The 24,409-nt window shown below is 36.6% G+C and overlaps 1 protein-coding gene across 33 annotated transcripts in view; it reads right to left on the reverse strand.

Annotated features, from left to right (window-relative positions):
* The window catches only part of Rims1 (regulating synaptic membrane exocytosis 1), a 492,115-nt gene that overhangs the window by 48,542 nt on the left and 419,164 nt on the right, over positions 1-24,409 (reverse strand). For 21 of the 33 annotated variants that reach the window (XM_090338562.1, XM_090338560.1, XM_090338558.1 and 18 more), the window contains one exon: positions 10,829-11,064. The exons of 7 other annotated variants lie outside the window; for them this stretch is intronic. In XM_090338562.1, the coding sequence (XP_090194688.1) occupies positions 10,829-11,064 (236 nt within the window). The remainder of the gene's footprint in view (positions 1-10,828; positions 11,065-24,409) is intronic. 5 more of the 33 variants (XM_090338578.1, XM_090338573.1, XM_090338568.1 and 2 more) reach the window with 1 other exon arrangement.

Here is a 24,409-nt window from a genome sequence, read left to right on the forward strand (position 1 = left end):
TCTACAGGATCCTATGTCTTTATTCTCAACTCACAAAAGAGTAGACAACTTTACATATCTTACCTAAGTGTACTCTTCAAGGAAGGAATGTATATAAAAAGATACTGAAGCCAGGCACCAGAGGCTCAGGCCTATTAATATTCTATGTATTCAGGAATCTGAGATCTGAGGCTCAGGGTTTGATGGCAGTCTAGATCAGAAAGTCTGTGAGACTCTTACCTGCAATTACCCACCAAAAAGCTGAATGCAGAGCTGTGGATCAAGTGGTATACCTGCTAGCTTTTGAGTAAAAAAGCCAAGTGAGAGTACCAGACTCTGAATTCACACCCTAGTGTCAGCACAATACAAAAAAGAAGTAGGAGGAGATGGGAGAAGTACAAGAAGGAGGAAGAGGAGAAGAAGAAGGGAGAGGAGGAGGAGGAAGAAAAGGAGGAAGAGGAGGAGAAGGAAGAGGAAGAAGCAAAAAAACTGGGAACCCTGGAATTCTTTTATCCATCTTTATCTGTTATTCCCATTATCAATGGGATTTCCTTTCCCTCCCTTTTTCTGAATATGGTGCAGTAATGGTGAAGAAGTGGTCACTAGCAAAAATTCATATTTTCCCTCAAACTCTTCTTTCTTTACCTTCAAATCTTAAGATAGTAACTATGCACTCTTGTTTGTAAGTGTTAATACTTAAAAGAAAAAACAATAGACTCCACTGGTAAAAGGCAAAATGTATGTGATAATGAAATGATATCTAAGCAAAGAAGAAAGAAAAACGGAAAATATTAAAAAAAAAAACCAAAACATTACAGCAGATATCTGGCTGGGTGTGGGTGGCTCAGGTCTACAGTCCTAGTCCTAGCTACTCAGGTCTGAGCCAGCCTAGGCTAAAAAAAAAGTCCCCAATTGATCAGCAAAATGCCAGCCATGGAACTCTGACTCAAGTGGTAGAGAAAAACCTTGACTAAAAAAGGTAAGCAAGAGATTTTGCTATTGTTCCTGAGTTCAAACCCCAATATAGGCACACAGAAACATAGCAATGATAAAAGTTAATGCAAAAGAAAAAAAATGACTTTAGAATTGAGCCATTTAGAACAGGATGTCCCAGTGTTAAGCAAAATACCATGGTATGGCCCATTTTAATTTCTGAGTATGAGTATTCAAATGAAGATTCAAATTGCCTCAGATGCTTAATTTTTTTCTTTTGGCCCCAGTGGGAAAATAAAATAGAAAATGACTTGAATAAAAGACACATAGTTTAAAAAAAGAAATTTCAAGGTATGTTTCATTAAACTGAAGAAAGCAAATCTTTCTCATTCATAGCAATATGTGTATATGGTTGGGAGGGGAGAGAAATAAGAATCAATTGTTCATGCGAAATAAAGTAGATAACTTTTACCTATTTTTTGTTCTGGATATTTTGCTGGTTTCACATGTATATAATATCTGTGTCCCATAGAGTAGGTTAAGATTTATCCAAATAATTTAATATCTATTGATTTGATTATGAGCCTACAAGAAATGATTTAGGGGAAGCAGATGAGATGAATTGAGGGTGGAATGGAAGAGAGGCTGAATAGAAATAAATACAGATGTAAGGAAAGAGAACACAGGAAACTCTTGTGAAAGTTTGCCTTCAAGCAAACACTTGTGCATCTAATACAGGAATTATCTTATATTAGGGATATAATCATAAATAAAATAACACAGTTTCTGATCTCTCCATTGGTAAAAACAGGATCAAGACAAATGTTCCTACTACTTTATATAAGCAATGAAATTAGGGATCAATTTTTAGGGAAAATTTTTGAAGGAGTCTGTTTTCTTCCAGAGTGGAAAGTCACTATATATAGGAGATGGTATCCATAGGGGACCCAGAAAAAAGGAAATGTGATAGGAACATGGGGGGAAATGTCAGCCAGTCCTGTACTTTTAATCCCTGAGAATAAATACTATCACTCGTTTTTATTGTTGTTGTTATCATTATGCTATAAGCCATGGTGCCATGTACTTCAAAACAAATATTTAACAACAAAAAAAATCTTCTGTGCCGGTACTTGAACTTGGGTCTTGTCCCTCAGTCCTTTTGATCAAGACTGGCAATCTACCACTTAAACCACAGCTCCATTCTGTTTTTTTTTCACTGGTTAACTGGAGATAAAAAGTCTCAGAATCTAAGCTCCAATGGCTCACACTTGTAATCCTAGCTACTAAGGAGGTTGAGATCTAAGGATTGTGGTTTGAAGCCTTCCCAGTCAGGAAAGTTTGTGAGACCCTTATTTCTAGTAGATACCCTGAAAAGTAGAGCTGTGGCTTAAGTAGTAGAGTGTTTGCCTTGAGCGAAAGAATCTTCAGGGATTGCACCCAGGCCCAGAGTTCAAGTCCCAGGACTGGATTTTGAGTTTTGTTTTTTTATTTTTTATTTTTAAAGGAAAAGTCTCACAGATTTTCCTGCCTGGACTGGATTCAAATTGGTCTCAACGATTTTCATTTAATTGCCACAACAGTGTTCTGAATAGGTATCATGTATTATTACATTTTATACTTGGGGAAACTGAGACTCACAAAGACCTTTAAGTTTTTCTTTTTGCAAAAATCTTGGTCCCCTTTCCCCTTATATTTTACCCCTACTAAACAACTTTCTTCGCTTCAATTGCTTTTAATGTTGTGATAGTCTTCAAAAAGTCACAAAAAGAAAAAAAAAACAGAAAAAAGAGAAAATTTTGCAATGCCCCTCCCAGCAGTCTCCACACGACAGTTTAGAAATGGGGCTCTTTTCCAGAACTCCCTGGCAGGGTAAATAGAAACAGTGTCTTCTGTGACACTTTCTTGTCCTCACTGCCTATCACTTTCAGCTACAAAGATTTCTATATGCTTTATTTGAACATTTACTTCATTTACTATATTTAAGGTGTTCTATAAACAAGCTTCAACTCAACATGTCAGTGTGTGAGTAGTGTATCTTGATCAAGGCTACCTCATCGTTCTCCCGGCCAGTTCTCCCAACCCCATGCAACCCTTCAAGTTACCCACTTCCGTTTTCACAAATTCTAAGTAAGGCTCCAATCTGCTACCCATCCAGCTCATTCCAAACTCACCCTGGCACAAGATGGAGATGGAGTCTCATGTGTTCTTCAAAGCATTACAGCAAAATTACATATCAACTTATGTCGTTTAATATTGTATAAAGCACTGGGATGTAGCCCATGAAAAAGTGCTTGTCTGGCAATTGCAATGTCCTTGGCTCGATCCCAAGCACCAAAAAGAAAAAGTAACGAATTGTATAAAATGCTACACTTCTTCAAATGCATTTACTTACTCCAGTGGGATTATAAACAACAACAGCAACAAAAACAGCTAACAACATAAGCTCTCTCAGAACTTTCTGTGATACAGGCTTTCTAAAAGTGTGTGGCCTCAGACAAACAAGTACAGGGACCAATAAGATGGAAAAACAATAGCACCTCATGTCTGTGCTTTGAGGAGGGGCGAGGCTAATATATACAAAGCACCTAAAATCCTGGCTGACATGCAATCGTTGCTCAATAAACTGCAGTTATTATTGTGAATGGCTTTGGCAATACTACTAATCCAAACTCTCCAAATGAGTATCACAACAGTATACTAGTATACACAGTGAATTTGCAGTTTGTTTGCAGTATCACACATGTTTCATATCGTTTCTTTTTGTTTATCTGTACTCAAAAGGAAGTGTGGGTAAATAGTGTCAAAATATACGATGTACCTATGTGAAAACGGAACCAGGTAATGTAGAATTGGGTGAAAGGGGATAAGGTGACATAAACCAAGGCCCATATATGTTCATAAACTCACATGTTGAATTGAAATCTCCTTGTATATCTAAAAAATGAATAGTAATAAAAAGATAAGGGTGTAATAAAGCTGGATATCTGAATATCATCCGACACAATTCTCAGAAATATGACCTCCAATCAAGTCTCATGCTTAAAAATAATCTTTATATAAATATATATTCACAGGACATAGTCAGGTGCTGATGGCTCACACCTGTATTCACAGCTACTCTTGAGAATTAGATCTGTAATTGTTAGCATTATGCCTTAGAGGGCATTTAAATTTACTTTTCTCCTCCAAATTCCAAGATGCATATTAATGAAAAATTCTATTCAAACCAGTGTTATTTTTCCTATCAAGCCAACCTAAAAACACCTACAGCTTAGGAAAACTCAGAATTTATTGTCTGAGGCAAGGGAAAGAACAAAAATAGAGCAGCTGGAGTGTGTTTGGAAATACTCCTCCTTATTAGGGCATCTGCTCAGAAGATGAGTTACTATAGCTGAGTTGAATCTATTCACAGTAGTGAATTCCTGGGCCCGACAGTGGCAGTAAATACAAGAACCCCTGCTTACATTCACTTGATGGTTTTGCAGACTGCAAGTTGGTTTTTGGCACTGATATTTTGTCCTCAGGAAACAAAGAACATGAAACACTATGTTCTGTAGAATGTTTTCCTTGTGCAGTTAAATGAATCAAATAAATGAGGCACAAATAAGGAATTTAGGCTTAGGCAGATTGTGATCCATGGTAGTTTTCATTAAATAAAAAATAAAATTGGTAGGGAGGGAAGTACATATCTTTAGTAGGAAATGTTGAGATCTATTGTGAATAATCAACTGACTCAAGGAAATTTACCTCAGATCGTCAAAGAGACTAAAGTAGTTTTTGCCAGTGCCTATGAACTAACTTGTTATTTTCACAAATACTTAAATGATAGAAAACAACTTGTTAGAGTGAATGGTTGTCAGATGATGGTCTGTGATGAATGTAAAACATTCATTTTCTTGAGCTAAATAAAAACGTGATTTCCTGGTAAGTGTTCCTCACAGCATGGTTTTTTATTCTTTTCTGTGTAACTCGTGGGAAAAGTATTTTCACAGTAGAATTTAATATTCTGGACATGTTCCTGGTGTAGCCTGTAGGAACAAGGCAAATTTTTCAATCAATACCTTGAGGTCTAGTTAAGCACTATACTTTAAAAGTGAGTTACAGTTACAGTTTTATCAGTATATATTATTAATTCTTTCTCTCTGTGTGTGTGCATGTGCATGCTGATAATGGACTAGAACTCAGGGCCTACTTGCTTTTCCTTTCCAGGTTGGTATTCTCTCACTTAAGCTACTGTCCTCCTTCCAGGGTTTTAGTCATTAATTGGAGATAAGTGTTTCAGTTACTTTCTTGGCAGGCTACCTTTGAACCATGAGCCTCAGATCTCAGACTCCTAAGTAGCTATGATTACAAGCATGAGCTCCCTGTACCAGTGCCTATATTAATCTTGAAAACAGAATAAGGATAACCACCAAAAGGCCACATGTGGAGTTGTGTGTGACTGAGCCTTAAGCAAAACAAAGCTCCGGGTGCTCTTAAAAACTGGCAAGTGGAGCTGCTCAGTGGTAGGGAGGGCAGTCCTGAAATTAAAAAAAAATAGTTAATATGAGTTGCATAGTCAAGGGTGGCTGTAATTCCTGACAAAAATTGTTTTGTATATGCCTATACTATAGTTTGAAGTAAGAGCCCTGCTCCGTACCTTGTCTTTTTTTTTTTTTTTGACAGTCCTGGGGCCTGAACTCAGGACCTGAGCACTGTCCTTGGGCTTTCTCAAGGCTACTACTCTACCACTTGAGCCACAGCAACATTTCTGGCTTTTCCTGTGTATGTAGCCCTGAGGAACTGAACCTCAGGAACTTCATGAATGCTAGGCAAGCACTCTACCACTAGGCAATACTCCCGGCTTGGCTTTTTTTTTTTTCAATCACTTGAACCACCTCTACCTCTGTGTGGTAAATGATTTCTGAAGTTTTCTTTCAGATGATTAGCATTGTCAAAACTCAGTTTATGAATACACCACCTCTTAATCAATGTCACTCCTTTAATCACCGAGTAGTATGTTTAAGTTTCATACTTTTCCTCTCAGAGAAAAGATAAAATCATTGGCAAGGAACTAGAATAATTTTTGCAGTGCTCTGGGAAACAATTTTCTTTACAAATTTATATTGTCTGCTTTGCTCACAGAAGTAGCCCCAAATTCTGTGTCTGCAGCAACAGAGCTCCATACAGGAATGCAGAGGGGAAGGCAGACATTAGAAAATATTGAAATGAGGAAAAAGAACTCATAGAGCTAGTTGGGTTCTGAGCAGGGTTGGGAATGACAGCAAGGAGAGGGCAAGGCAAGAAATATGGATAGACGAAAGGTACTGCACAGCAGGGATTCTATCATATTGTTATAGGAGGGATTTTTTTTTTTTTTGGTGGGTCCTGGAGCTTGAACTTGGCCTGGGTGTTGTCCCTGAGCTCTTCAGCTCAAGGCTACCATCCTACCCTTCAGCCAAGCCCCACTTCCTGTTTTCTAGAGGTTAACTGGAGATAAGTCTCAGGTCCTTTTTTGACTGGGCTGGCTTTGAGATCTTCAGATCTCAGCCTCCTGAGCTGCTAGGATTACAGGCCTGAGCCACTGTGCCCCGGCTTATAGGAGTGATTTGTAATACATACTTAATATGTTTTAATATGTCCCAAACTGATTTGTGATTAAAAACGATCCTGAAACATTTTGCATAGCCAGAACCAACCACAATGTCCTGACAGTATTGGGAAAACAAATGTTAATTTAGTGATGGATCCTCAGCTGTGAAAGACACTCTAGATGATTGTCATACTTGTGGTCTGAACACAAACTATACTGTGCTTTCATTTTGAGAGACTCAGATCTTTGACCAATTTGTCTTTCCGTTCTCTTCAGTAACAGTGGATTTTTTTTTAATCATGGGTGGCATTTGACTTTACAATTTCACACTTAAAAATCTGGTGAAGGTGCATTTTGTGAGCATGTGACTTCCCTGACTTCCCGCCACTGGGCTGAAACTCACGTAGACAGTTCATTGTCTTATTTAGAAATGACAGTGTCAGACATTCAATGTTATTTCAGTCCAAGTCCTGTCCCAAGTTGAGGTTTTATTAAGGATTATCCTTTAGAATTAATGATATATTTCATATGGTTTGAGGATTTATGTCTGGGATCCAAGTAATGGGAGTAAATGCTCTCTATTTTTATCGTGTAATCATGTTGAAGTTATCTTCCCAAAGTCTCCTAATACATGATTCACTTGGAATATGTTTGAGAGGAGGGGTGGTGACAAGTCATCCATGTTGCCCAAGCTAGCCTTGAACTCAGGGTTTGGGCTGTTCTCCTGAGTAGTGGGTCTTCAGGCATGGACCCCCTCATCAGGCTTGTATCTGACATTGAACACAAATGACCTGCTATCAGCTCTTAGACAGTCTACCTAAAACGAATCCATCAGATTCCTCAAACATCTGTTGAACATCTATGGAGTTTATCCCATGGTAAGCACCATATCAGGCACAGGACTAAGAGCTAGGTAGAAAAAGAGGGATGAGCCAGGCATGGTGACTTATGCTTGTAATCCTAGCAACTAAGGAGACTGAGATCTGAGGATCACTGCTCAAAGCCAGTCCAAGCACTAAAATCGTGAGACTCTTATTTCCAATTAACCACTAGAAAACGGCAAGCGGCACTGTGGCTCAAAGAGCAGAGTGAGAGCCTTGAGCTGAAGGGCTTAGGGACAATGCCGAGGCCCAGGGGTAGGGTGGTATCCTTGAGCTCTTCTGAAGAGCTTAGGGAGAGTATCCAGGCCCAGCGTTTAAGTCCGTAACCCACAAAAAAGAAGAAAAAAAGAGGAGGGATGAGCCACAGGCCCAGAGTCCAAGGACATAACACTTTAATGGGGAAGGTTCCACACAAATATCTGACGCAGAAGGAGCAATTATTAAAGCCCCAGGAATACAAGGGAAGGGAAGTAGAGTCTGATCAGGTCTCTCAGGGTCTCATCAGTGAGGCCTATGCACTAAAGACAACAAACCAATCAAGATTTTCAAGGAAAGGCTAGGGAGACAAAGGGATGAAACGTAGAGAAAAAAAAGTCACAAGGCTGGACACTTGTGTCTCACACCTGTAATTCTAGATACTGGTTCAAAGCCAGCCCTGGCAGGAAAATCCATGTGACTCTTATCTCCAATTAGCCACCCCAAAAGCAAGTGGTATGGTAGTGTTAGCAATGATCAAAAGAGCTTGGGGAAAGTTCCCAGGCCCTGAGTTCAAACCCCATGACCAACCAGAAATAGAACAATTCACAAGCAGAAGATAAAAGGAGAAAGTCACACTGTACATGGAGTCCAATAGGAAAGGTAACAGAATTACTAATATATGCCACTTGACTTAGAAAAATGAAGAGGAGGGGCCGGGAGTTTGGCCTAGTGGTTAAAGTGCTTGCCTAGCATGCATGAAGACCCGGGTTCGATTCCTCGGTACCACATACATAGAAAAAAGCCGGAAGTGGTGCTGAGGCTCAAGTGGTAGAGCTCTGGCCTTGAGAAAGTCCAAGGACAGTGCTCAGGCCCTGAGCTCAAGCCCAGGACTGGCAAAAAAAAAAAAAAAAAAAAAAAAAAAAAGAAAAATGAAGAGGAATAAGGCCTAAGGAGAAACTATCAACTAAAAAGTACATTACTTACACAATAATTCAAACACAATGTTCTTCCTTATCTTAAAAGAATTCTAAAATTTTACACCTCGGAAGGTTCAGAAAATTCTGCTCAATCTGTGATTTTAAGAGAAGTTCAACTTTAGTTATTCACTCAGTATGATATAGAAATGTTTTGCTATTTTGTCTTCATAATCCTTATTTTGCAGCTATACATTGTAATCTAATCTTTGATTAGACTCCATGGAATTGTTGAGAAGGTGGATATCATTTGAAAGTCTATATAGGACCATATTGCGATGAAATTTAAATCAATAAAGAAAACGGCTGAATGTTTCCACAAGTTATCTAAACACACTCCCTACAAACACATCCCTATGGTGTTTCTATGTAAATGTAAGATAACTTCACCTGCTTATGCAGTGAATGAAAGACAAAGAACTTATTAATGGAAAAAGGAGAGAGCGAGGGAAGAGAAAGAAGAGTAAGAAATAGACACAGCCCTAAACACAGAGATAGAGAGAGGGGAAGAGAAAAAGTGAGAGACAGGGTGGGGAGAGATAGGCAGAGGCATATAGTGAGAGAAAGAGAGTAAAATAATGAGAGGAGTGGAGACAGAGACAATAGAAAGAGAAGACAAAGAATGAGATACAAAAAGTTGGCAGAGAAAGTGGGGAGGTAGGGAGAGAGAGAGAGGATGAAGATATCTCTTAAGCTTGTAGCAGTTCATCTTGGAAACTATTTTCCTTAAATTACAATAAAGAAGTATTTTGAAAACTGGTCATCAAAGTCTTTCTCCACATCCCACATTCTAGAGTAAAATGACATAAAAAACAATAACCGGGAATCACTACCAGGAACAAAACAAAGCAAAGCAAATAAAAAATGCTTCCTACTCATACTCAAAAGAAGCCAGAGCCTAAAAAAAGACAGGTAGTTACTCTTCACAATAAAGAGAAGAAACGTTCATTTTACTGAGATGGAGGAAAAGGCAGGTCCATCACAAGCATGTAGTTTAGCTACGTTTGTTCTAATGGCATGGTTTGTAAGAGAAATCTATTCAGATTTATTGCTAGTATATACTACATCAACTTCTACATTGCCCCAGACTTCCAAATTTCAAATTTATTTTTCATATATTCAGTAGAGTGTATCATTTAAAATGGGTATTTTTCAGGATGCTGAGTGTGCTATAAAAAGGATTTTATGACACCTTTCTCATAGAAGTAAATTTTGTGTCAAGTCTCTGGCTATGAAAGAATAAAAAAATGTAACCAATGTTTGCAAGATGAGAAAGAGGTGCTGCAAATATCAATGAGTTCAGTATTGAATTTCCCTTGTTTTTATGTAGTGTTTTATATAGCCAGGAATATATAACATGTATGATCAAATATACAATTTTTGTGCCATCCTGAGGCTTTAACTCAGGGTCTCAGCATTGTCCTATTTTGATCAAGGCTAGCACTCTATCACTTGAGGCAAAGCCACACTTCTAGATTTTTGGAGATTAAGTGGAGATGAGTCTCATGAACTTTCCTGTCTGGGTTGGCTTTGAACCATCATCCTCACACCTCAGCCTTCTGAGTAGCTTGGATTATAGGCTTGAGTCACTATTGCCCAATAATATCATGTGATATTAATACATGTTTTATCCTATTTTAAGGTACACTCATTTCTGCATTTGCTTAAATATAAATTTATATGCACATACATAAAAATCAAACACCTCAGGACACAAAGTTTTTAAGATTTGTAAGCAGAAAGAAATCCTTTAAAAACAAATTTATATGGACACATCAGCTTTGGCATTAATTCACTGACCCATTTTGTTACAGTAAAAATTGCTTCTGGGTTTCTACTTTCATCAAAACTGTAATAAAGGCCATTTGATCATATTTGTACAGAACTTTGAGGGCTATACTTTAAGTTGCACAACTGACACCCGTTTCCCTAAAACATGTAGACAAAGCCTAAATGACACGCAATTGAGTTATATATGGAACATTTTGAAAAAAGAAAACCCTGTTGCTTTTCTTGCATATAAATCAATTTGGATGTCTAATACTTCTTTGCATTTCCTTGTAAACATAGTTTTCAGTTTTTTAACTCAAAGGAAAATATCTGATCATTCTCATATACTGGCAAATAATAACTTCTTCACAGGAGCTGCACAGAGAAAGAAATACCACCACATATTTAACATATTTTTCTGAGGCAGAAAAAAAGATAAATTTCCTTTGCAAAGACGGCGCCATCTCACCAGCAGTCACAGCAGGAACATTACAAGTTGAAGGTGAGTTCATTTCACTCACCTGTTTGGCTAAGTTGGGATGTGCTTCTACTTCTTCGAGAAACGATGGCTACCACTTTGGCACTGAGGCTGGACCTTCGTTTCTTCCCACCTGCTCTGACGGAACCCACAGCTGTGTCTGACTGGCTGCCATCATTATGCTCCAGTGTGTATATCTCTCCACTCACGCTGGTGCTCTTCGTGATGGCTCTTCCTGAGGTCCCCATCCGTCTGCCTTGCATTTTGGGGGTAAATGAACTATATTTACAAAGTAAAAACATATATGCATCCATAAATTACAGGTCAGCGGAACTGCAGCTTTAAACCTAATTTATTTTTCAAATAATCCAGGAATATTTCTGGGGGGAAATCACTTGAGTAGCAAACCTCAGGCTACAAATCAAATACTCATATATATACATACACATATACATATATATACATATATATGTATAAGGTGGTTTTTTTTTTTTTGTAGGTCTTGAAATCTGGGCCTGGGTGTTGTCTCTGAGCTCTTCAGCTCAAAACTAACACTTGAGCCACACATGGTTTTCTGGCAGTTAACTGGAGATGAAGCTCACAGACTTTCATGACCAGGCTGGCTTTGAACCATTATCCTCACATCCAGCCTCCTGAGTAGCTAGGATCACAGGCATGAGCCACTAGCGCCTGGCTTCAGCTTTAAGACTTTCATTATTAATTCTAAAATATTTATGGGGCACAGTTTAAAACAAAGGCAATTCAAATCTGAACAATCCATAGGCTTTTACAGACAGCAAACAGAAATACAATCAGTGTTTTCCAGGGCCTAATGATACTTACCCATGACCTTCCGAATTTTATATTTTCTTACCATATTTGCCCAAACTGACTAATATGAGGCTCTATACCAGATCACTCCTTTATTTTTTACTTGTCATTTTGAATGATAGAATATACACAGGTTAATTAGATAGAATCTTCTAACAGTGGACATGACATTTAATTTGCAAGACAGACTACATCTTGGGAAAATTAAAAATAGTAAAGCAGAAAGCACTGTGATTATATGAAACTCAGGTTCACATATATGATATTTCTGTTAAAAGGGAATTCAGAGATACAGGAGTGAGGGTAGAAATGCCTAGACTTATGGAAAAGACAAAGCTGGTCTCTGGATCTTGTAGGAAATGTGGATTGAAAATTGAGACTCATTTGATGGGAATACTTAGGAGTTTTTATTTGCTTCAGTTCTACATGAAAATTCTAATAATGATATACTCATGGTTTCAATTCATTCCAATCAGCTCTTTATCATTTCAACATTTTAAGACATTCACAAATCTGATAGATTTGCTATGTACTGTATAAAAACTTTTCCCAAAATACTGAGTACTATATATGACTAGTCTAAAAGTATTTCCTGTGAAATTTATAACCTTAACCCCAGCAGGCTTTCTTTTCTGATAAACAGTACAACTATTTCTCCTGTGGCCTCACTGATTTACCTACCTTCCTATTCTCATATCTTTTCTTCCTCTCTGCTTGGATAAATATTTTTGCAGAATGTTGCTACTAGATCTGCAGGAAAAGTCAACTACTAGTTCAGAGTCAAAAGTGTTCACCCTTAACCAAATACTTGTTATAGATAAATTAGTTGCTTTTCAATTCTCATCAGTCTTTTTAAGCGCACTCCCCATGATGGTTGTTGATTGGTTTACTTTTCTTTTTATTGCAATCCATGGGCTGGTCTACATATACTTATTTTCTATCCATTCCCTAAAAGAAAAATCCACGACAATCTCAACTGATACTGAGAATCTACTATGAGTTTTGGCACAATATTACTTAGATTATAAAGACGTTTGAAAGTACAGGGAAATCTCTTACTCATATCCCCATTGTGAAAAGTTGTGATGGGTAAGGAGGACTGAGACCAAGTCCTCATGTTTACTTAACGCTCGCAATGAAATGCTGATAAGTAAACATTCTGTGAAAAAACAGAGCTCTGGCTTAACATGTTATACAACGACTGTGTTCTTCGGAAAGGATTATGGATTATAAAGGCTCAGTCGCTGTGTGAAAATGTTCATATAAAACGATATCTATCAAAATGGAAACAAGATGTTTTTGGTTTTTCATTTTTCCCTTTGTCACTGTTTTTGATATCTGCACTTTTTGCCTTGTAAGTATATCTATTTTGTCTTGTATGTAAGTCTACATATTATAAGTAGGGATGAGCACAGAAATAGAGGGTAAAAGGGTGACATAATGCAGCAGTGGTACTCATTAGAAACTATATTGAAAATGAACTATACAACTTGTGGTAAGGGGAAGACTCTGGGAGAAAATAAGCTAAGAGGTGACATTGTTCACAAAGAAATGTACTCATTACCTGACTTACATACTGTAACCCCTCTGTACATCACATTTACAATAAAAATAAATTTATAATGATTTATGAAGAAATTTAAGATACAAATTTTTTCTCAAAAAATTATGTATTTGGTTAAATGTTTAAAATTATTTTATATGATATGTACCCCTTCTTAATGGACTTGGGGTGCTGTGATGTGGGATGATGATCAGTGAAAAAATTAAGATCATTTGCACTCATTTAATTTACTTATTGATCTACCAATCAAGTTAATCTTTAGTACAAATATGCCTTTGACTGTCCTGGCTGAAGTTCCTTTCTTTCTTTTTTTCTTTTCCTTTTATTCTTTTGCTCTGCTTCTGTTATAAACAAAAACCAAAACAAAACCCATCCTGTTCATTTTTATGTTACGTAAGATGGTTCTTAGAGCATTATGCTCTATAAAGCTATTTACAGTTTCCTTTCCATCGTGATTATTGTCTCCAAGCCTTTTATTTTCTATTTTGTACTAATAATTTTCATACTCGGTTGTTATATATGTTACATGTAAGCAAACATATATTACCAAATTGGTGTCATTCCTATTGCTGAATGACTTCATTTCTCTGTAAGAAGTTGAAAAAGTGATCCATTTGCATATAATCAGCCTTGAAACACACCATTTAAACAATTTAAGCAAATGAAACTCCAACCTGTTAGCTCCATGTTTTTCCTTACAAGTTCTCTTTAAGGAGTTTTCTAGCATCTCCCACCCCTTTTCTTTCTGAACTAATCTGAGTCAAGTTATAGATTTTTAGTCCTTCAGTAAAACTGCTTTTTAAAAAGTCAGTCATTAATTCATTGACGGCTACATCCTACCTGGTCATAGTTTTCTTGATCTAGAACATATAGTCCAGTTTGAATTACTCTTATTATTCCAGCCTTTCTTTTTCTTAAATGACTATACCAATTTGTGTATATAGTTCTATGGGTTTCTCTGCTCACTCTTAGAAATAGCTTCTCATTCTGTAGGTTCTCTAAGATAGTTGAAAAGTTGCCATGCATTTCTTTCTGATAATTATGCTTTATTTTTAGAATTATGTGTTGATAGTGTGTCACCAAATGATCTTTTAAAAGTGCCACTAAACAATGTCCAAATGGAATTCTTGGGATAGTTGGAATCTTTAAGCTACTATGTTGAAGAAAGGCCCTTAATAGGCTCTCTCGCCTAGACCTGCCTTATTTCAGCTACTAGACTAAAACTAAGTGGCAACAGAACAGTCTTCCTTTTTTTTTTTTTGTGGTGCTGGTGTTAGGGCTTGAATTCTGGGTCTTGATGTTATGCCCTTAGCTTTTTTTTTTTTATTCAAAGCTAGTACTCTACCAGTTAAATTACAGCTCTATTTTGGTTTTTTAGTAGTGCACTAGAGATGAGTCTCATTGACTTTTCTGCCCGGGCTGGCTTCAAATCATGATCTCAGCCTCATAGTAGTTAGTGTTATAACTGTGAGCCCACTAGTGCCAGGCTATTTTTTTCTTCCCTAACTCAAGTGTCAATGTGTGTTTTTGTTCTGTTGTTTTGTTTCTAGTCCTGTTTCTAAGGAACCTCAGCTCTGATTGTGTGTGTGTGTGTGTGTGTGTGTGTGTGTGTGTGTGTGTATTTACTTGTGAGTAATCATACTTCTCAAATTAATGACAGGAAATCTATCCAAAGATGATGTTCATTAGACATATCAGGGATTGTATATTAAACGTTGAGTGACAATTGGTAGGAAATATGGTTGTTAGTCTTTCTGCATGTATATTTGTTTACCTACTACTAAAAACTTACAAAACTTATGAAAATGTCTGCTGCAGACAAACAAAATATTTCTATAAAATCTAGGTTTTCTTATGTTTCCATATTGATTTAGGTTTTCATGTTGATTTAGGTTTCCATGTTGATTTTGGCATTATGGCAGAAATGTAAAACTATAGTTTTCAATTCTTTTTTATTTTTATTCTTTTTGTGTCAGTCAGGCTTGCCGTCAGATCTTGGGCACTGTTCCTGTCCTTCTTTGTTCAAGGCTAGCATTCTACCACTTGAACCACAGCTCCACTTCTGACTTTTTGGTGATTAACTGGGGAGAGAGTCTCAGGGTCTTTCCTTCCCTGGCTGGCTTTGAAATTCAGTCATCAGAGCTCAGTCCCTGAGTAGCTATGATTACAAGAGTGAACCTCTGGTGTTTAGCTAGTTTCTAATTTTCTTTACTGAAAGCATTTTCTCAGCTGGTGATTAAAATATCTCTTACATTATGTGTTCCCAAGAGATAACCATGAGGGAGGACAATTTGGATGCAAAGATGTCTTACATTTGGCAAAACTCCTTTTCTTATGGGCCTACATAAAGCAATAACTGCCTCAATGATTCTAACATATAGAGCTAAGGTATCCCCACATATGAAAGAAATTGAGCTTCCATTACTTTGAATAGGTTATAACTTTAAGGAAAAAATTTAAGATGTTATTGGTCTATAATAATTTTAATATAATGACTGAAATCCACCAAGTGGAGATATCAAATTAGGCAAAGACTCTGGGCTGAACAAGCATACTAAAATATGATTTCATTTTACATGTATTAGTGCAGCTCTAATGGGGTTGGGAAGGACTGGAAATAAGAAAAAGTAGTGATGAGAATGTGGAGAAATTGGAATATTATTAGTAAAAATGCAAAATGATGTGCTTCAGAAAAGATTGGTGGTTCTGTTCAATTCAGAGTTTAACTTACAGTTTCTATATGATGTAATGTTTCATTCATACTCTAACCAAACAATTTCATTCCTATATATAAACTCAAGAGAAAACATATTTCTCACAAATACTTGCACATGAACATTCATACCTATATTATTTATAATAGTTAACTGGAAATAATTTATATAATATCTGTTGATGAATTAAAATTAGGAACTGTACAATGGGATGTGATCAACCAAAATAACCATCAAATATGGACTTGTGCCATAATGTAGATGAAGTTAAAAGCAGACTATATAAGAAAGCCAGAAATAAATGCCATACATATGATACAATTCCATATACTTGAAATATTTAAGAGTTAAACCCATAAAGGTAAACTGTAGATTGGGGATTTTTTTTCATGTGTAGAGAACAGGATTGTGGGTGGGTATGGGTTCTTTGGGGGATCTGACAATTACACTGCAATTATACTGCAATGATTGTATAATTTTATGAAAATCTTAGGAACCATGGAACTGCATACTTTGTGTCAGTTTTATACAATGCAAATTCTATCTCATTAAAAAGAGCTTTATGACTAAACTTATGACTAAATGGCCAATATGTCATAATTTTACTTTTTATGGTTGAAGTCAGTGTTGTCATGAACAAATCAGTTAGCCTGAAATTCTCTCTTAAACATCTACATAGTTTTACTTAATGGATTACATACTCTTTTCAATGAAGTGTAAGATTACAGAAAATGTAAAATAATGTAACTGATTTGAACTATATTTTTAATGCTTCAAGTAGTCACAGTAATTAAGTTAGTTAAGATGTAAGTCACCTGCAAAATCAACCCTAAAAGCTTGAACATACATTGTTCTGTTTCCTATAGATTATAGGCTCTTCCACAGAAATGTATTTATTATCTTTAAGTTGTTGCACAAAGGATTTGCCATTCAACAAAGCAGTTGAATACAGTCACCCCTTCATCAAGGTCACCCCTTTTCAAATTCTCACCTAATTTTCCCAATCCACCCCTTCTCTCATTTTTCTTAGTTTTGTAGGATATGTATTGAATTTATTTTTGCATTTTAACAAAGTAGTTTATGAATACAATATATCTTGATCTGTGTCACCCTTTCAACATTCCCTCTTCCTTTGACCTACCCCTTCCCTTTTTTGTTTCCCTAATTGTGGTATAAAACATGAATTCTTTCTTAAATTTATTTTGATCTTGAAAACTTGACTGTGTTCTCCTCTTCTTTCCTTCCTCTACTGATCTATCCCTCTCCACCTCCTCGTTTCTATGTACTCATTTCCTGGTGTATATTTTCTTGGACTTTAACTCAGTCTTTCTAGAGAATTAGACTATTTGATCTCTAATAGAAATGATAGCTAATAAAGAAGGTATACCTGGAATTTCAGCAATGGTTTAGACATGTAGTGGAAGTGGGGCTTGGTGGAGATAATGATTTAGCCTGTATTATAAACCTTACCTGTAGACTTAACCATAAAGTGGCACATCCAGTCAAATTGAAGATGTTATCAGTACTGAGACAGTGTTTAATTAAAACATGGCATATCACCAGTGGGAACATGTACATTGAAAAAATAACAAAATGAAAATAATAGTGTGCTTCTCAGAGTGAATTAAATTATAAAAGCCATCACTTGTTAAGGACATTTTTGGTGTGTATGTATGTGACAGTCCTGAGGCTTGAACTTAGGCCTCTGAGCTTTTTTGTTTGAGGCTACCACTCTAACTCTTTGAGCCACAGCTCCACTTCTATTTATTTGGTAATTAGTTGAAGAGAAGAGTCTCACAGACTGTTTTTCCTAGGTTGGCTTTGAACTATAATCCCCAGATCTCAGCCTCCAGAATAGCTAGGATTATAGGCATGTCACTGATGCCCCACAAAATACCTGTTGTTTGTTTTTTTAATCAAAGCACTTAGAAATGTTATGTTTTCAACAAATGTTGGAGTAGCCAGGTTCATTAAACATAAATTTCTGGACTTATAAAAACTGATAGACCTCAGCAAAACATTAACTAAAGACTTCAATAGTGCACTATCCTAATAGATAATCAAAAGGGGGAAATATCAATAAAGAAATGTCAGAACTAAATGAAACTATAGGCAAAAAAGACTTAAGAGACACAGAAAATTTATCCATCAGCCATACATCACACATTCTTCTCCATAGCCCATGTGCTTTTCACCAAAACAGATCACATTTTAGGATAAGATCTAACAAATTAAATAAAGTTCCTTTATTTTCTTAGACTATAATGGAATTAAACTAGAACTCAACAGCAAAAGATATTACAGATAATAGTCAAACATATGGAAATTGAAAAGCACCACTGAATTAATACATGAGGAAATAAAAACATTTCTAAAATGTAATAAAAAAAGAAAACATTACTTTCCAGGACCTACCTACCATACAGCAGAGGCAATGTTGAGAGGAAAACTAATAACTATGGGTGACTACAACACAAAACACACTACAACACAAAACAAAGAGCTCTCAAACAGTTTAGTGCTGAACTACCATCGTTTCCTCAAGAAAAACAAGTCTATTCTAAATTAGTAGATAAGTGTTAGGGCAGAAATGAATGTAATGAAACTAAAGGAATATAAAAAAGACTCAATGAAACAAATGCTGGATGTTTGAAAAATAAGATTGATAACTCCTTAGGTAATTTGACCAAAGTAAGAAATAACAAAATTAGAGATGACAAAGAGACTATCATACCAAATACTAATGAAATCCAAAGTATCATAGGGAATACTTTGAAACTACTCAAAGTAGAAAATCTAGCAGGCATGTATATATCTCTAGATTTAATTGATCTATAAATATTGAATAAGTATATGTACTCCTTAAAGAGATCTTTAACAAGCAATGAGATTGAAGCTGTAATAATCTTCCAAGAAAGAGAAGCTGAAGACCAGAAACGCTCACTGACAAATTTTATCAGATCTTTAGAATCAATACTAACATTCTCTAGAAGATGCTCTAGAAGAATCAATGCTAACATTCTTCAAAACTTTTCCATAAAAGAGAAAGGGAACGGACGTGACCAAATTCATTCTATGAAACCAAATTCCAAAACTGGACAGAGGGAGAAGGAAAGGAAGAAGGGTTGTGGGGAGAGAGGGCAGAGAGAGAATTATAATCCAATCTCTTTAGATGAACATTGGTGTAAAAATTCTCACTGAAACTCTTGTAAACTGGATTCATCACCTTATTAACAAGATTATGAACTATATTTCAAGCTGACTTCACTCAGGTATGCAAGTATGCGTTACATGTAACACATCACATAAGATTAAGAGCAAAAACTCACAACTGATTTAGAAAATATCTTTGACAAAACTCATCCTTTTATGATAAAAGTTTTAACTAAATTAGGACTAGAACAAATGTTTCCCCACTTAATAAAAAAACACAGTATACAAAAAAATTATAGTTAGGGCTGCGAGTATGGCCTAGTGGCAGATTGCCTAGCATTCACAAAGCTCTGGGTGTGAATCCTTGGTTACCATATACAACAGAAAAGGCTGAAAATGGTGCTCTGGCTCAATAGGTAGAGTACTAGCCTTGAGAAAGCTCAAGGACAGTGCACAGGCCCTGAGTTCAATCCCTAGGACTGGCAAAAAATATATATAGTCAGAATCACATTACATAAAGAAAAGCTGAAATCATTTCTCTAAAGCCAGAAATGAGCCAGAGAAATAATTCTTTTTCAATATGCCACTAGAATTTTCAGCGAGAGCAACAAGAAAGGAGAAAGAAATAAAAGATTCCAATAGGAAAGGAAGAAGATAAATGATCCTTGTTTGTCAATGATGCGATCCTATACTTCACAGATTGTAAAGATTTTATAAAAAATGCTTCTAGATCTTATAAATACTCTTGGAAACATAACAGGATATATATATATATATATACGTATACATGTGTACATGTATATATATGTATTATTTATATAATTGGCATTGAAAATGTGGTAGATTTTCTGTATGCCAATAATGAACAATGTGAGAAACTAGAAAACCAATCCATTCACAATAGCTTGAGTGATAACTTAGAAGGCATCAAATACCTCCTAAAAGTGCTTGATAAAATAAGCATCAGTTCAAATTCATGAACATACTTAGACTAGACCACTGCTCAGATTCAATGCCTTCAAATAAGCCAAGACTTCAGAATCATTGGTTCCTATAATTTTACTGCACCTCACTCACCTGCCTGCATACATGTCATTTTTGTTGTTGGTGGTGATGGTCATGGGGCTTGAACTCAGGGTTTACATGCTGTCCCTGAGTTCTTTCACTCAAGGATTGCATTCTCCCACTTTGAGCCATGGCACCACTTCTTCTGGGGGCTATTTGGATTGAGTGTCTCATGGACTTTTGTGCCTGGACTGGCTTTGAACTGTGATCCTCAGATCTCAGCCTCCTGAGTAGCTAGGATTACAGGCGTGAGCCATCAGCTCCTGATTCACATATGCTTCTTTGTGGGAAGTTTATGTAGTCTTCAGTGTTCTAACCTTTCACAAAATTTCTTATTTATCACAGGAATTACTTTTTAAAAACATTTTATGCTTAATCACATTATATTTGATGATACTTTACAAAGTTCATCGCCTAAAATGTCATATAAACTCTACACAACAATAATTTAAATTCATTTCTGGTCTTTATAGTGTTGTTTATTTTTTTTTTACCAGTGCTGAGCTTGAGCTCAGGGCAGCATGAAAGTATTGTCATCTAGGTGGCAGCGTGATAGCTGTCTGTTATCCAGCACTGGACACACTGCTGGTGACTTGAAAATGAAGAAAAGAAGTAAAGGAAAAGAAATAGTAACTGCTTTTCTCTGCTTAAAATGGCATGAACCAGTGCTCAGTTCTGTCATACACTGACATCGTCAAAGTAAAAGAGGAGGATCTGGAGCAACGTGTGCCACACATGCTATACCCGTGCACACTGGCAAGGACATGTTGCACAGACCCCAGGCTAGGGCTCACATGGCCTTCAGGGGGGACTGAGGTGGGGTGGGGGAGCTATTTTGTGATTACTGGGCACTAAACAATGTTGCAGAATTCTTAGCCAGGTACTCGAGGAAATGGTGAAGACAGAGTAATAAACCCAGACCGCACTGGTAACACTACTGACACGGTGGGTTCTCCTTTCCTCCCATCCCCAGCTGCCTTTATTCCAAGATTGGAGCCCTTCACATTTCTAACATTTTGCGTTCAATGGTAATCCAAAAGACTGCTTTTTATTTGTTCTGGGTTTCTGTTTCATTCTTGTAGTTTCATGTGTGTGAAAGTTAATCTGTTACAAAGTATTCTCATGTCTGGAATTGGTATTATTGCTTTTGCTCTTTTTTTTTGGTGCTATAATAATCTGTTAAGCTTAACTGCCAAATTCCACTTTTGTAAAAGTGCTTAATCTGTAAAAATGCTCAGCCACCTGTGTGTGGTTTCGACCTTGTAGTTATTGACTGAACATCATAAGGTGAGGCGGATGAGCACTGCATGCAGTTATAACCACTTTGGTGTGGTGCTTACCAGCCCAAAGGTGGAGAGCAATCACTGCACGGCTATTAAAATGACTCCTAGCTCAATTCACTGAGGACTGGTGACTTTATTGCTGTGAGTCCCATATGAGTAGCCAGGATACAACAGTGCCAGTCCTGGGGCTTGAACTCAGGGCCTCACCTCTGGCCCTGAGCAAAACTACTCAAGGCTAGCACTCTACGCCTTACTGTTCCACTTCAGTTTTTTTTTCTTTTGTGATAGTTAAGTAGAGATACGAGACTCAAGGATTTCCCTGCCTGAGCTTGCTTTGAATTGTGATTCTCAGATCTCAGCCTGTTGAGTCTATAGGATTAGTGACTGGGGCCAGTCAGCCTACCTTACTGTTTATTTTTGAGTAAGGGGAGAGGGGTACCAGCCATGTGTTGGCAATCTTCATAAGTAGGTCGTGTGGCTCGTGGGGTATGACAGCAGTCATCCAGAGTGCTGGCAATAGCTCTGCTGGAGTCCTGGTCACCACACTCTGTGGTATAACATGTTCTTTCAAGGAGCTCCAGGGCTAACATTTTCCCTAGTGCCATAGACACTCTCTAAACATTTTTTGTTGTTGTTGTTGAGATTTTCAAAGGTGTGACATTTATTGTTGAGATATTTATATTTTAATTAATAGTTGTTTTAAAGCCATCCCTTAGTAATGGCATTTTCACTGACTCTGGTTAGATGTCAGTGAAGTTAATAGCTGTTGTTCCTAATATATACTTAAAGAACTACTAAATCCATGGTAGGTAAAGATTTTGTAATGACCTGGCAGGCTTAGCTGCCAAATTGATTTTGTTTTTGTAAAAATACTTAACCTGCTCGACCACCTGAGAGTGGACAGGGCCACTGGCTTGTGGTTTCATCCTTGTGGTTATTGACTATGGAATCCTAAGGTGACATCATATGGTGACTACCACCTGCCTGTGGTGTTTACTTTTAAAATCTCAGCCCCACTGGACGTCAGAGCTGCTCTCTATCAGCTCAAAGGTGGAGAGCAGCAGCTGCCCTGCTATTAAACTGACTCCAGGTCCCTTCACTGAGTGCTGGTGACTCTGTTGCTGGGAGGATGCAGAGCCCTCCAAAATGGCTGGGATTACAGATTTAATTTCTTGTTTTTTACAAAACTAAGTAGGAAATATTAGCATCAGATATTTGTAATCTTAAATCTGTGGTCATAGTTCTTTCTTTGGGGGGATATAAATATTACTGTACTTGATCAGACAATTAAGTCTGAATTTAAGTTGAGAGCATATTTCATCCAAAGAGTAATTATTGGTTCTTGCTTCAAGGAGGTAAGAAAAATATATCTTAGATAATGTAATCATTAGTGTCCCTCTAAAGGCTCATGATATCAAACCAGTTGTAGGAAGTTAGTGCTGGTGGATTGTGCTTGGACTCCTAGTTACTCAGAAGGGTGAGATCTGAGGATCAAATTTCAAAGCTAGCCTGGGCAGGAAGGAAATTCAATGAGACAGACTCTTATCTGTAATTAATCACCCAAAAGCCAGAAGTGGAGACATGGTTGAAGTGACAGAGTGACAGCCTTGGGCAAAAAAGACAGTGAAAGTGCGAGGCCCACGTATAAAAATTAAAAAAAATCTTGTTAGTTGGTTTTTTAATAGAAGTGTCTAAATTCCATCTCTCCCTTTCATTACTCTGGAAATTGTACTATTGCCTAGGTGCTGGTGGCTCATGCCTATGATCCTAACTACTCAGGAGCCTGAGATCTGTCAATCACAGTTCCAAGTCAGTCTGATCAGACAAATTGTCAGGACTCTTAGTAACAAGTAACTGGCAAAAAGCCAGATACGGAAGTGTGGCTGAATGGTAGGTTGCTAGCCAGGAGCAAACAGGCCAAGCAAGATCTTGAGGCTGTGAGTTCAAGCCCTAGTACTGAGAAAAATAAATTCAATTCAGGGAGAAGAAGAGCATGTAGTTTCCTTAAGGGATTGATAATACAAAAAACAAACAAACCAAACAAGTGAAAGTCTAAAATATATAAATAATTGGCAAAGAAACTAGGAAATATATGGATTGATATAATACATTTAGAAGAAAGACAGCATCCAATAATGGAATCAGTTTTTATAATTTTTAAAATTGGGCAAAATGTTAATGGTAAAGAAATATTAGCAGAAATGAAGTGGATGACATTGCATCATTGCTTTTCACTCCTAGAAAGTTTACAAGCAATTTTTGACTTTACTTTTACTGCTTGAACAAATATAGTATATTAGAGATACAAAATTGGCCAAGAAAACCCATTAAATAGTACAGGAATGATAAGTAGAAATGAAATAAAAATAAGTGCATGAAAAATTGATAAAGAAAGAAAAATAAAACTTTCAACAAGTGACAGAAAATAAAATAGTATGATTTATTCCAAGTTCATTAAAAAACTAAAATATAAATCAGCTAGACAAGTGGGTATACACTTGTAATCCCAGTTACAGTAATGAGGGAAAAAGAGATAGGAAGATTGTAGTTCAAGATCAGCTTACGTAAAAGTTAAGGAAGCCCTAAATGAAACACAAACTTCAAAGGACTGGGGTAGAGTAAGTGTCTAACAAATCTGATGCCCTAAGTTCAGTAATTACTACTGCCTATCAAGAAATACCCATAATTCAATAAAACTAAATTTATTTTAATGTAATTTGAATTTAAGTAAAAATTAAAACATACTAGGAGTGACACTGAAAAAAGAAACCAAATTAAATTCAGCTCTACACTGCATATCAGAGCTAACAGAAAAATGTTTGGACACACAAAAAAAAAGTTAATGTGAAAGAATACTTATATTGAGCATTTTTTAAAAGCTTCTATTCTTACATGAGGAAAAACAGACTTAATGACAAGAATTATATTTAGGATTAAGAGATTTGCTATATGATGTTAAAATAGTTAACTCACAAGAAAGCTAAAATAATTCTAAATTGGAACCTGTAAAAGAA

Source organism: Megascapheus bottae, chromosome 8, assembly GCF_031878675.1.
Source record: "Megascapheus bottae isolate mThoBot1 chromosome 8, mThoBot2.hap1, whole genome shotgun sequence".
NCBI classification, from domain to species: Eukaryota; Metazoa; Chordata; class Mammalia; order Rodentia; family Geomyidae; genus Megascapheus; species Megascapheus bottae.